The sequence below is a fragment of the Corvus hawaiiensis genome, chromosome 2, assembly GCF_020740725.1.
Source record: "Corvus hawaiiensis isolate bCorHaw1 chromosome 2, bCorHaw1.pri.cur, whole genome shotgun sequence".
Lineage (NCBI taxonomy): Eukaryota > Metazoa > Chordata > Aves > Passeriformes > Corvidae > Corvus > Corvus hawaiiensis.
The window spans coordinates 1203919-1217938 of record NC_063214.1 but is presented as its reverse complement, the minus strand read 5'-3'; the positions used below and the strand labels follow the sequence as shown (position 1 = coordinate 1217938).

At 48.5% G+C, this 14020-nt stretch overlaps 1 protein-coding gene across 2 annotated transcripts in view; it reads right to left on the bottom strand.

Annotated features, from left to right (window-relative positions):
* Positions 1-1652: 1652 nt before the first annotated feature.
* The window catches only part of HUNK (hormonally up-regulated Neu-associated kinase), a 46329-nt gene continuing 33961 nt past the window's right edge, over positions 1653-14020 (bottom strand). Inside the window, exons 7-10 of one of the 2 annotated variants that reach the window (XM_048293895.1) lie at positions 12881-13049; positions 11958-12041; positions 6963-7143; positions 1653-4719 (exon numbers count right to left, since the gene is read on the bottom strand). In XM_048293895.1, the coding sequence (XP_048149852.1) occupies positions 4076-4719; positions 6963-7143; positions 11958-12041; positions 12881-13049 (1078 nt within the window). In that variant the 3' untranslated portion in view covers positions 1653-4075. The remainder of the gene's footprint in view (positions 4720-6962; positions 7144-11957; positions 12042-12880; positions 13050-14020) is intronic. The other variant, XM_048293896.1, reaches the window with a different exon arrangement.

Here is a 14020-nt window from a genome sequence, read left to right as displayed (position 1 = left end):
TTTGTCACCGCGCGCTGACAGAGCGAGGCCCCATCCCTGGCAACTGCAGTGACACCTTTGCACAAGCCTGTTGTGTACTCCTTCTCCCACACAGCAGAAACAGAGAGAATCTCCTGTCTCTGGGGCTGGGAATGTGAAATGTTGAGTAGGTTTTGTTGTGAAGGTTGAGGCAGACCCGAAGCCAGCACGTGCAGATCAGTTCTTTCACAACTGAAATTTCCCTTCATTTTTAAACCAAGAAAAAGGCCATGGATTTCTGTTCATGAGCTGTGAGGAAAGGTCCTGCCTGGGAGCACCTGTCACAGATCCCATTCCAGCATCCCTGAGCCTCCTGAAAAATGTCCGAGCCCTCTTGGCTGCTTTCTGCCAAATGGAGTCTGAAATCAGACATTTTCCAGATTTTATGAGGATTGGTGACCAGGTAGAGGAAACTCCCATCAGCTCATTGGGATGTATAGGAAACATGGATCCAAGTCCACACACGGGCAAATTGTCTGGGAGCAGGCAGAGATGGGAGAGAAAAACCTCATTTTATCTAACAGCTATCTGGAAATAAAGCCTCTGGTGACCTTTCTTTGTTTTGGATTCTGTCCTTTCTGCTTGTAAGAGATACAAGGAACTGGTCTTTCCTCCCTTGTATAGGTAGAAGAGTGCTCTTCATACCAACATTAATAAATATCATATTTTTTTAATTTTAGAACAACCTTAGCACCTCACCCTTGCTCAATAAACATCTTCTTTCTTCTCTCTTTGGCTCTTCATGCCCTGACATCAGCAGGCAGACAACAGAGATGCTCCTGCAAACTCCAAATCCCACTCTAGGCTCTATCTGGATGCCCTTTGTTCTTCTGATTGTCTGTGCCCCAGGAACAGAAAGCATCCTGTTACAGGCTTCCTCTGAGATCAAACATTGAAGAGTTCTGTAACGCTCCAAGGAAGCCATGTGGAGGGAGGACACACGAGATAAAATTGACCATTTGTGGCCACAAAGGATTGAAGAAGCAGGGAAGAGACAGGCAAAATCCAAAGTCCTGCACACAGCAGTAGGGCCCCCGAAATTTCTGCTCACTTCTGGATAAGCACAGCCCACATGAGCTTGGGGTGCTACAAGCAGTGAAGTTTTTTTAGTATTTAGCAGCCTATTTACAGGAGAAGTACAAAGACCAACACCTTCAGCAACAGCTGCTGATTCCTGCTCTTTCTCGCTGAATATATCCAACACCTGTTTTTCCAGGCAGAAGAGCCTGAACAAAACCACTTTTACCACTCTGGATCCTGAACTGCTGCCCAGTGATCAGTCAGTTTGCGAAACCCTCCTGTAAGTGTTTCACAGCTGCTCCACTGACTCCACTGGGTTCTGCATGTGATCAGCAGCTCAGAAAGGCCCCACAGAGGTGTCTCCATCTTGCACCACAGCTCAAAACTGCTCTTTTATCGACACCCAACCTGAAGTGTAAGGTGTATTTTCAGCGCTGTCAAACAGCTTCCTGACAGGTTTGGTGCCAAGCCTATGGCAAACACCAGAAAAAGATCTCAACCTTCCACTAGTCCAGGTTGCTCCAAGCCCCATCCAACCTGGCCTTGAAGTTTTTGTACTGAGATCATCTTTGCTACGCAGTGACCCAGCAAACAAAGTCAGCAGTCTGTGGCAATCTTGTTCAAAAAGTACATATATTTAATAATGATACCAAATACAGCTTGTCCCCCCTGGAATTTCCAGTATGATATTTCAGTAGGTCCCTTCTGTGGTCACTGCAGTTGGACTGTACATAGCTACTGACTATGCTGAATACATGGTTACGTTTTAGCAGTGTAGTACTCATATATTCTCTATAAATATAATAAAAGATTTAACATTTGTTTTCATTCAGATTCTTACACATACTTCCTGTGTTTTCATACACAAAAAAAAACCAAAACAGAAAAAAAAACCATGTCTCCTTCCTGCCTCCCCCAACCTTTTATTGGGTTCCAAATAAACCTGAGTTTGTAATTCAAGTCAGCATCTGCCATCTGTTCGGGTATGTGAGTCTGAAGCACACAAAGGGGGGGACTCCAGTGGTCCCTGACTTCAGTGGTCCCTGCCCACTGGCTTGGCAGCACAAACATGTTCTTAGCACGAAGAGAATGAAAATGCTCTGACGTTTATAAATGAAGGAGCTAAAATGGCCCCCTGGGATGCACAGGTGCTCTCTACAAACAGAATGCAACACTTCTTGATCTGAAAATGGATAACATTGTTTCAGGGCTGTGTTTCTTATCCTATTGGGGTTTTCAAGTGTAGCACAACTCCCTAAGAGGTGGGAGTCCTCACTCCACTCAAGGGTCCAAGATGCACATGGACTCTCCAGGACCGAACTGGTGCCAAACTCCAGTGTTGAGGGGAAGGTCTCACCTGCAGGGTGCTCTGGGCATCACTCTGCTGGTTTTTCCAGCACTGCGCAGTCCAGTTATCTGTCAGTATTTGGATTAATGTCCATTTTTTCCTGCAGATTTTGGTCTCAGACCCATGGCACACTGCAAACCAGGAACACAGGCTCAGCTATGGGCTCTGCTGGGGACCTTCTCCCCTGCCTCTGCTGCCCCTCTTGTCCCAGGCTCTTAACATCCTGCTCATGGAACTGGAAGGAAAACTTCTCAAACAGGGGTAACCCTCAGCATTTGCAGACACCAACGTGGCAGCAAAATTGTTTGTGAAAGTACAGATGAAAATAGGGCCTGGATTCCTCCCAGTGGCAAAATCCCCTCTTCCAGCAATAAGAAGACAACACCTCTGCTTCCTGGGTTTTGAAATGACATTCAGGGCTGGGAGCAGTGTGGGCCAGGGCTGCCCATGGGGGAACCAGACTGGAACAAGCTTTGCTGAGATGCTCTGAACACACAAACACGTACACAGGGGCGGTACAGATGAAAGAAAAGAGCAGTCTTTGTCTTTGGCTAAACCTTCTAATTTATAGGAAATGGTTTGAAGACAGAAACAGAACCAAAAAAATGTTGCCAACCTCTCAGATGTATCATTTACTTAGAAAAACAAGACTGGTATACAGAACATGGTGTCTTTTAAGAAAGTTAATCTTCACTGCTCATAACAATACCCAATTTTTGGTAACCACTACATTACCAATCTTGGAGTATAAAATGGACTTGGTACAGGTTCATGTGTCCTTTATTGGTCTTTTTAATTCACTGCAGTCTCAGAGAAGCCTTCAGGTGTGTCCAATGCTGCCTTGCTGTAACACGGGCTGACGTGGGGGTTGGCTGATTGTTTAAACACAGCCTGTTGCAATCTGGATTTCTGTTTGAAGCACCTGCTTGCAGACCCCTCATATGAAAGGAACTGGCCTTTAATGCAGTGAATTTCCACATGATGACACTTGTTTTTAAATAATCATGTTTCTTGTGACATGATTAAATCATAGTTTTTTTTATGAAAAAAAGGATTGCGTTATTACCTACTTTATGTAATTAACAGTAAAATCTGCTTTGAATTCCAATATTCCCACTTTTTCTGAATTAGACCACTCATGTCTTTATTCAAGCTTCTACCACCTTCATCTTCTCGGCAGGGCTTGTCAGCAAGCTCACTTTGGACAGAGTATCTGGGGTTTTTCCCCTTGCCTGCCCCAGGAACAAAGCCTGCAGCAGGACCACGTGCTGTGTGGCACAGGCAGGCGGAGCAGGGACAGTCTTACCACAGATCCTGGCCCGGCATCCACAGCACCACTGATTTCCTGGAGGAACCAAACCCTCGGTGCTCACGGTTCTTCCAACCAACCTCGCTGCAACACCAGGTGAGAGCAGTGAAAATACAGATTCACGTAGCTCTTTCAGGATGTTTTACTGTACAGTCAGATGCCAAATGTGAATATTTCTTAACAACACAAGCAGAGCCCTCTTCTTTCAACTTTAATATGTAGGACAATGCCTTCCTTGCAAGCAAACCTCCAATTTCCTACGCTGCACCGCTGCGGGGTATGATGCAGTGACAGCAACATGCCTGTGGCTTTCCCTTCTTGCTTAAAGGAGAAAAAGGTTGGATCCCAGAGAAGAGCAGTGCAAATCCCAGGATGTCAGACTAACACTGGCCGCTGACAGCCTCTGTGTTGAAGGAAATCTGTGTGGGGCTCATCTGCTGCAGCTGAGGCATCCTGGCTTCCAGGGGCTTTTCGCTCGCCGACTGCATGGTCTGGTTCCTCTTCCGCAGCATCTGTCCGATCCCCATCATGGGGAACCTGCCCCTGCTTTTCATACAGTTTGGGCTGCCCAGGGGGTTGCTGGGGACCAGCTGAGTAGGGGACACTGCTTCTTCCTTTGCCGGATATGCTTTTTCTTCATACGTGAACGAGACCTGGGTGGGGTGGACGGGGGACGTGCTCCCTGGGGGAAAGAGCGGCGACAGTGTCCTTTCACTTGAGCTTTTGTAAGGGAAATTCATTGGTGAGCCTAAAATTCTGTACTGGTGAGAGGGGGAAACCTGGTCTATTTGGTCCTCTCTGTCAACTGACTCGAAGGAGTGCACAATATTCAGGATGAGAGGGGAGTCCTTTGCCCGGCCCCCGATCCGGGATGGCTCCGGCTGGGGAGACTCCTGCCTCTTGAGGAGCCGGGGGGTTCTGGGGGGTGGCTGCTGGACCTCCAGGTATTCCAGGGAGCTGGAAGTGACACAGCCCATCTTGGATGCCAGGGGCTCGTGGAAAGGGCTCACCCCACCGCAGGAGTCTGCAAAGCAATGGGAGAAGGAAGCAGAAGAGCACATTGCAGTTACCAGCACTGCCTGCCCCGGTGGGCAGCGGCCCACAGCGCCTCAAACATGTTCCAGAAGAACCTGATAAATGCACCAGCTACAACAAATGGTCTGGGATACACTCAGAACCCAATTCTCTGACCCTCACTTAATACTCACACCATTGTCTCCTGGGTAGTTTATCTGTCCCTTTCCTCACAGGCAGGAAAAGTGCTTAAACTAAGGACTTGAAAAGGAAAACCACAGGTATCTTCAGCTGTTTGTATTAATTATATCCTCTAAGGCTATGCCTGAGAAATCTCACATTTCTCGTCTCTTAGCACAACTTCGTGTGGTACTTGCTGGGCCTGTATTCACTGACACACCTAGAGACACAGGGGAGCACAGTGAGTTAATCCCCAATGGCTCTCCTTGCATTTTGGAACAAAATCTGTTCCTGGTTTCACACATGTAAATACGGAGTAGCAGCACTGGCCAGATTCAGGCTGCTACAGTTGGAACAGATTTGCTGCATCGACTTCAGCGAGAACCTTCCTCCAGCAAGGGCCAAAAATAAATGGAACAATCTTTGCAGCATTTGGCCCAGTCACACCAAACAGCTCGTGGAGAAGATCTGCTCAGTTCCTACAGAATGCTGGCACTGCCTTATGCCAAGCTAGGCACAAGCAAGCACGTTTTGCTGCCTTGATGGAAAGCTGTCCAAGGAGCCTGATTGCCAGGTCCCCCTAATTGAATTAACTGGTAGCTATTCCATGAGTTCCCTCGGTCTCAAATCATCTGAAAAGGGTCTAACATCATTTAGCTCTGCCAGCGCTCAGGTCACAGCCACAAATCTCACAGGTATTTCTCGTGGAGGGATGGTCTTGTCAGGGGTTGAGACCTGAATGGATGAACAGGATGAAATCTCACACTTGTCTGGCAAAAGCAGGACTAGTTGGATCTGACCAGTTTCTTTCGAAAACTGGCCAAAATAATTTGACTATTTAAGATGTGTCAAAACATAGTTTCCATAAGCAGAGAAATGCTTTAGCTGAGATCTGCATGATTTTCAGGTTTCAGATCAAAAAAGCAGGGAAAAACATAAAGAAGGAAGGAATAAACAAGATTTACTTCCCCCTGCACCTTCCTCCCAAAAGGGACAGCAAATCTGAGCAAAATGGGCATTTTAAGTGGCTTTTTTTTACATTTTTCACAAGAAGTGCATCCCATTTCTGACCAGCTCTCTGGACTCCTGCCCCTTTGCAGCAGGGTGCTCGTGCTGCCACACAAACACTATTTGGACGTTTTTTCTCACGTCGAGCACAACAAATGATAAATTATCAAGTCACGAGAATGAGCATGAAAGCATCACAAGCCACCACTCTGAACAACCCCTGACGCCACAGTAAATGTTTTACATCACTCTATCTCCCCACACTGCTCTGTAGTGACCTCCCCTCATTCAGTTCCTTATTTAACATCACCTTCCTACTCCTCAGTGTCTCCCATCCAGGTGTGCACTCCCCACACCCCATTTTCCCTGCTGGCTCCCCTTTTCCTGCACTCCTTTCTCTCCCCTCCTTTTGCCAGCAGCTTTCACCCAGCCCTCTCAGGCTGCCCTTTATGATTAATGCTCTGCTCTCCTCCGGCTGTCACATCTTTTCCTTTCCCTGCTCATGCCTTCCTCCCTCCTTTTGCTGATGGGAAATTGCTGAGGTTGGCAGTCCCACCTGCCTTTCCTTGAGGCTGCCTCTTTCCTATTCCTCCACCATCAACTCCTCCCAGGGACTCCTCGAGGTCAGGGATTCTCCCGTGCTGCTCCTTAGCCCCCTCTCAGGAAAACACAGTGGCTGGTAGGAAGAAGTTTGGCTACCAGCTCTGGTTCCCCAGTGATCCGGGGTGGGTGGTGATGCTTTCAAAACACCAGCGTGAGTGTGGATGGCTTTGTGTGAGGACGTGTAAATACAGAAAGCAACTGGCTTTTTAAAGCACTGCAGGAATTCTGTCAAACACAGAAAGTGAGGATTCCTGACTGCTGAGCGCCATCATGGTCTCCTCAGGGCGTTTCATTCCCCGTGTGCCGACACTACCCAGGCCTCTTTCCCACACCACCCCCAGAGCTGACAGGGGATGCAAAGCCAGAGCCTCCCAAACACACAGCACACAGGGCAGGACAGGCTCAGTAACACCACACCACACATGCACACATGGACCCACCGCTGGCCTTTCTCCCACTGACCTTTCTCCGGACCCCCAGCCTTGGTGACTTTCCGGTCCTTCAGCAGAGCCTTGGTGTTCTGGATCTGTGAGATAAGACAGGAAGAAGGCTGTCTATATGAAACTGGACTTTTCTCAGTTTTCTTTGGGAGCTGACGGTGAAGAATCTCCCCTTTCTTTTCTTGCTCTTTGAGTTTTTTGTCCTTTAGGTTGTAAAACAAACAAGAACAATTTGGTTTACTCAAGGGAAGTTTCAGTGACCCCCAGACCTACAAGGCGGATTAAGTACTATGTATTTACAAGGAACTTATTCTGACTACTCCGAGTAACTTCACCCTCCATGTCTCATTTTCCTCTCATCAGTTTGCCACGATTTCATGGCTCCCATCTGCTCTGACATTCAGGCAGTGTGAAAGCTGGTTTTGGAAAATTAAAGGAAAAGGAAAGCTTTTCTCTTGGAGCAAGCAGATAAAGGTTTGCGCTCCTCCATACCTGAAATACCCTACTTAAGCACCACAAAAGGTCTTTGATTTCTCTCACTCCCTCTGACATTTAAAAAGGTGAGCTGCAAAGTTTTAAAGAAGTTTAAAGCCTGTGGGTAATTTATCTTCTGTCCAGACAAGATCTGGAGGAATACAGCCCTTGCTTTTACAGCATCTCTGCAACTGCACAAGACATCGAGGGGGAGAAAATTACTGAGTCATCCCTTCCCTAAGCCCTAACTCCTGGCCATGATGGGGAAGGCAGCTGAAGGTGGGACTGGAAGAGCAAGATAGGTTTGATGTCCAGTGATGACAGAGGGAAAACAAAACCTGGGAGCAGGATTCTGAAGAGGCAACCAATTTTCAAAGTACTGTTTTACAATGAAAATTCATTGCATCTTCTTTCAGCCACTGGATTCAGCAAAGTGCTTAACACCCTTTACTGCCACTGATTTCTATTGTCTTATTTCACATTAAAAAAAAAAGTTTGGTTTGGTTTGGGGTTGTTTTTGTGGTCGCAGTTCTCATTTAAATAATATGTTTTGCTGCATCTGATTAAAAGGTCCCTGTAAGTACAAGTCTTTTTTAAAAACTGAAGGGAAGTTCCTTCCCCCAATTATGTGCCCATGTTTTTCTGATAATTATGCACTGCCAGTCTTGATTTTCTTTTGCAAGCTCACTCATAGACTGTGGAGTCTATGAAAAGCCTCAAAGTCAAGTGCACAAAAACCTGCGAGAGGAAAAGAAAGATGCAGAAGACAACTTGGGTTCTCCTGGGCCACAAAACAGCCCTGGAAGCAAAACCAGACACTGAAGAGGCAAAAATCTGGACTCATAATGAGCATTCCCAGCTCAGATGGAGCCTGGCTCCCTGCACAGATGGTGCCTGGGCACTGCTGGGCTCATTAACCTTTCAGGAGTTACAGAGTTGGAAAGAAGACCTGAACCCCAAACTAAAGTTTTCAGTGTTATTACAGACATGGTTAGGCAGGTGACTTGGGAGAACAAGGACCTGAGACCCTCTGTGAGCTCCTCGCTGGCTTCACCTCAGCTTCCCTCGTGCACGTGGTTTTTGCCCCCATCCATCCCTTATCTCCTCCAATTCCTTTCCCTCTGGCTAGCTGCAGCTAGCTGACCCTTCCACAGCCACAAAGGAGCCCCTCATGGAGCTGTACACCTTTGTCTAGCTTTGGAGGTGCCTGTCCATGCTGTGCTTGGAGCAGCACAGTGGCAGATCAGGCCCTGCACCATCCCTCCTGATGAGGGTGAGGTGGTAACAACAGCAAAAACAACAGCAGCAATACTACTACTAATAATGCTGTGGGAATATCACCCTGCCACAGTCAGTGGCAGGTGCACAGCTAATTCTGAGCCCACCACACTGTTTTTCCTCCCACGGCTCTGAAACTCTGCTGCCGAGTTCAGCAGAGACCGGGCTCTCCCCAGGATCTTTTTATAAAGGTACTTGTGAGGATGAGACTAAGTGGTGACTATATTAAGCCCACAGGAGCCAATCAAGACTGTCAGGAGCTATCTGCTATTCTGGATAGGTGAGGAACAATCTGCGTGCTGGTTGCTGCAGCCTCTGTCTGAGTGCAGGACGTTCCAGGGCTGCAGTATTTTTAGCCTGATGGTGCATGAGCCAAGCTGCAGCTCCTCACCTGCCCAGTGCTCCTGCCTTTGCCCTCACCCTGCTGGTATATTCTCTCAGGCACAGCAACACAGCCACTCCGCACAATGAAAGCGCCCCTGGCAAGGGAAATTCACATATCCGGTGCTGGCAATTAATTCCCTCACACTGGATGAACACTGCAAATAGTCTTAGAAGTATTTTTAAAACTACTAACGTTGCTCCTTAATGACCACGGTTGTGAGAGGCTCAGGACCAAAGCGCTGAACTCCCAAGGTGCCACACACTTACATTTGAAAAGGGAAGGAAGGTTCGTTCAGGGGACCTATGGAAGTTCCCTCTGCACTGCAGAGTGCACGGCCGTGTCCCGCTGTCCCATAATGCAGGAGCTGTACCGGTATGTTACACTTGAATAGGTTGGGAATTACATCATCCTCTGCTATTTCCTGTCCTGACCTTGACCCTCAAACCTACTCTTAGTCCCAGCAATGGATTTGAAAGGCAGATAAAGGATATTTGCCTTGGCCATGACTGAAGTGGTGATAGGACAAGAACACCAGTTTTTAAAAATCGCGAATTCCAAGTCTGAGCCCACTAGCTCCCCTGGATTCACTGAAGGGACAGCCATACATCCCAAGCCCACTTCCACAAAAAAAAAAGAGAGATGGAGAGAGCCACAGACTCCTGCCTGCCTCCCTGTCCCTGCACAGCCCGTCCGTGCTGAGCACCTCAGTGACACCAGCCTGGAAACAGTCTGGGTACTTCACACCCACGGCAGCCTTGGCCCCTCTCAAGACCCGGTGGAGAAGAGGGGCAGGACATGACCACTGCCCATGTGCCCCTGCCTGCCCCAGCTGCTGGCAGCCCCTCCTGAAGCCAAGTCCTTATTTCCCATCGCTGGAGAGAGGTGGGAGAAATTCCATCGTCTGCTGAAGCCGTAGCTGACCATCCCTCCCCCTGCTATTCCCATGGCAACCTGCAGCTCTGCTGCGGTGCAGTGCCTGCCTAGGGACCAGTGGTTCCCAATTCCTGCTCTGGAAATGGTGAGGAGGGATAAGGGGATTCCATCTCCAGCTCACGAACCTTCCTGAGCTTACAAAACTCCTTCCCCTGAGTCCCAGTGGCACCCACTGAGCTGGACACTGCCAGAGCTGTGTTACTCCCACATGGAGGCATCTTAGGAGAGATGTCTGCCTTAGTTACAAATGGCAGCAGCATCCCAGGCTGTGCATTCACCCCTGTGTGCTGCTTCACCTGTTCTGCTACAGTAAAAGTAACATAACCCCACGTGTAAGTACAGCTGAAGTGACAGAAAACACTGTACAATCAGAGAATGGGTTGAAAGGGACCTTAGAGCCCATCTCCACCCCCTGCCATGGGCAGGGACACCCTCCCCTAGCCCAGGTTGCTGCAAGCCCCATCCAACTTGGCCTGCACTTCCATGCTCAGCTGTGCCCATGTCGCAGGAGAACAGACTGGGTTATTATCATTATTCTTGCAGTGTCTGCACAGTGAGTGCATCCTGGTAACTACTCCAAGAAAGACATGACACCCCCTCATCCTCTAAACAGCTGCCCTGGGACTAACTCCGAGTGCAGGAGAGGCTTTGGAGGGAGCTTCTATCCCTAAGCATGCCTACAAACCAACCTGGGGCCATACCCCGGCACTGCTGTTAGTTTTCAGTTTTCCTGAGAGAAGTAAACTTCCCGGGCAGGCCTTGCTCAGCCTCCCCTGCACGGGAGCAGAAGCTGTGAGCCGATCCCTGGAGAGTGCAGAACCCCAGAGCGCAGTGGCTCTGTCACTGCACAGGGAAGTGACACCAGCAGCCTGTCCAGGGAGAACCAAGATGCTCCATGCAGTATCTGCAGCATTCAACTCCCGGTACCTGCCGCTGTTTCCAGGGAATGTTGCCCTGCAACAGCCTGAATAAGCTGTGAGAGCTTTGTGAGATATCATATTCATTGAGTCTATCCACTGCTGATCCATTTCAAGTAAGATGGTTTTGATTTGCTCAAGACAAGTACTTTGCCCTGATATTTCCATGTGGCTTGCAGTTCAGCTTGTCTTGCAAGCAGCCTTTATAATAAACAAAACCAGCCACGACACAAATCTGGCCCTGCAATTAGATCATCAATCCAGTGCTGAGGAGCAGCTTTTGAAACAGGCAGACTCCTCAAGAATGCTGCTCTTTGTGTTGGCAGGGAAGACTTGCACAGCTCATATTACTCCTGTAATTTTAGTGCTTGGCAAAGAATCAGCCAGGGAAGAAAAATCCTGCTATGGTTTAATACAAAATACCTTCTCTGCTTGCAGGCAAGAAGACGAGAGACCAATGGAGCAAAAGGTTGAATCTTTTGTCTGCCCAGGGGAATTCCTTCATGATGCAGTGGGCTGATCCTGCATCACTTCTGCTAAGCAGCAGAGAAAATTGACTTTGAAGAGTGTTGTGATAATACAGTTTCACTGTCCCGGCAGCCAAGCCAGGGTTGGCCCAGGACACCAGGAGGGTCACCCGGGCTGTCACTCAGCTCTCTGCCCTACACCAGCAAGGTCTCAAGGCTCAAAGCCTCAAAAACACTCAGTCTTCATCTTTTTATAACACCAGCAACTTGCACCCCAGAATGAAGCTATGGAGCCCCGAGTTTGCATCATTTTGCTGAACAGAGATTTAAAAACATTTAATTTCTTACAAAACCCTGAAAGTCACCTTTCTATTTCCTCTCTAGGGGGTTGCTATTTGTTTCTTCGAAAAGAAATAAAGGGAGTTATTTGTCCTGCACAGGCAAGACCACAGGTCTTTTTTTTCTCCACAGGTCCACAACCCCATCACCTAAATCACAATCACCAAGGATGCTCAGATTCAATCTGCTTTCAAAGCACTTCAACAAGCTTTGGTGAGCTTTACCTCATAGGAGTCTTTATTTGCCTTGTACTTTTCTATCTGGTATAGCTGGTTCTTGTGGCAAATACTGTCCTGGCCTTCAGCCTTCTGTGGAGAGAAAAGCACAGAAAAGTAAAATACGTAAGATAATTAGAGAAAACCAACGTTCAATTACCGTACCCACTCTTGGCATTCAGTGGAGGAGCATCGGCTTACAGGGATGATGGATTTGGTCCATTACATTTTAAATATCATTGGTGGCATCACCATTAATGTGAAAAGAACTGAGGAAAAAAAAACTAAGAAGCTGTTGTCAAATTGGAAGGGCCAAGCCATGCTCAAGGGGCAGGGAGATTAGATCAAGTAAAACTTTCAGCTGAGTTTTCACTTAAAAGCTAAAGAAGCTTAAGAGGTCTTAAGCTTCCTCTTGATCTCCTGAATCAAATGACATTGTGTTACTGGTATTCCAAGCAGCAGAACTATCTCAACACAGGGACACAGCACTTCACATCACACACCAAAGGCTCTGCATGCCACCAGTTTGCTTTCTGCAGGATAACTGCCCTCCCTGCAGTTACAACTTCCTCGTGAGGGGAACAGGAGTGACAGGCACTGATCTCTGTGGTGACCAGGGACAGGGAATGGCTGGAGCTGTCGGGGAGGGTTAGGTTGGATATCAGGAAAAGGTTTTTCCCCCAGAGGGTGCTGGGCACTGCCCAGGCTCCCCAGGGAACGGGCACAGCCCTGCAGAGCTCCAGGAGCGTTTGGACAGCGCTGCCAGGGATGCACAGGGTGGGATTGTTGGGGTGTCTGTGCAGGGCCAGGAGCTGGACCGGACAGTCCTTGGGATATTCTGTGGTTCTGTGAGATCAAATGCCAGCAAACCAGGACAATTTTAGCCTTTTTTTTCCCCTCCTCCCCCAGCAGTGGCACGAGGCAGTGCTCACCCTGAGGCTGGCCAGGTAGCGCTCCAGCTTCTTGTTGAGCAGGAAGTAGATGGCCAGCGTGTGACTGGCCCTGTTGGAGAGCACAGTGTTGATGACATCGCTGTTCTTGTAGCCCAGCTTCTCAGTCATGTGCAGCAGGACGCTCTGGCTGAGGTCCTCCAGGTGAATCCTGCACAGGGAGAGGCAGAGCAGGATTTTTGGACCGTCCTCCCAGTGACAGAGCCTCGGGGGGACGAGGCAGAGCGTCAAGAAGAGGCCCCAAGGGCTCGGTAACACAGGGGTGATTAGTTCCATTCTCCCACGAGCAGGCAGGGAAAGGAGAGATATCTGGGAACCACAGGAACTGCAGGAAGCTGAATGATCAGGACTCTGTCCACTGTGTCCATCCCTGATGGGAAATGGCACCATGATGCTCAGGCCATTTGTTACCCTCCATCTGACCCTGAAGACCATCCCGACGATCCATCTGGTTTTGAAAGGAAAGAGGTAAAACCCAACCCAGATCTGGCTCTCTGCAAAGCCCCTTTCCTTGTAATCAAACAGCACTGAGCTGAGCTTCACCCCCTTACCTGCTGCACAGCATCCATGCACTAATTAGCTAGGGAATTTCCTGCTGGAGAAAGGGGATGTACAGGGTTATTCCAGCAGCTCAGAACGGCAACACTGCTGTTACACTCCTGTCACAAGCACAAGCCACGTTTATGTCTCTCTCTTCTATAAAGTCTGGAACAGTCTCAGCCAAGGCAAGAAAAGCAGTACAGAAGTCTTGTGGAAATGCCAAAGCATTGGCTCAGTCTGAGTTAAAACCAGATTTTTCCAAAGAACTCTGCTCCTATTTAGACCTCTAAATGGGCTGGCCAGCTTCCCAGAGGTACCCGTCAGCTCCCATCCATCTCCAGAGAAATGCTGGGTTTCAGCTGTTTCTAGAGGATATTCCTCACTCTTAATACCAAGCCTAATATCAGAGGGAGCTTATTTTGCAAGCTTCCCCCTTCCAAGGGATCCCTCCCCACCTTTCCCACTCCTGCCCCAGCTCTGATGTACAGGACTCAGACAAGATGTCAAACACAGTCTGGGAAATCTCAAATAACTCGTTCCCTTTGTTCCGTGTGCTTATGAACACTTGTTCTGCCCCTAAGG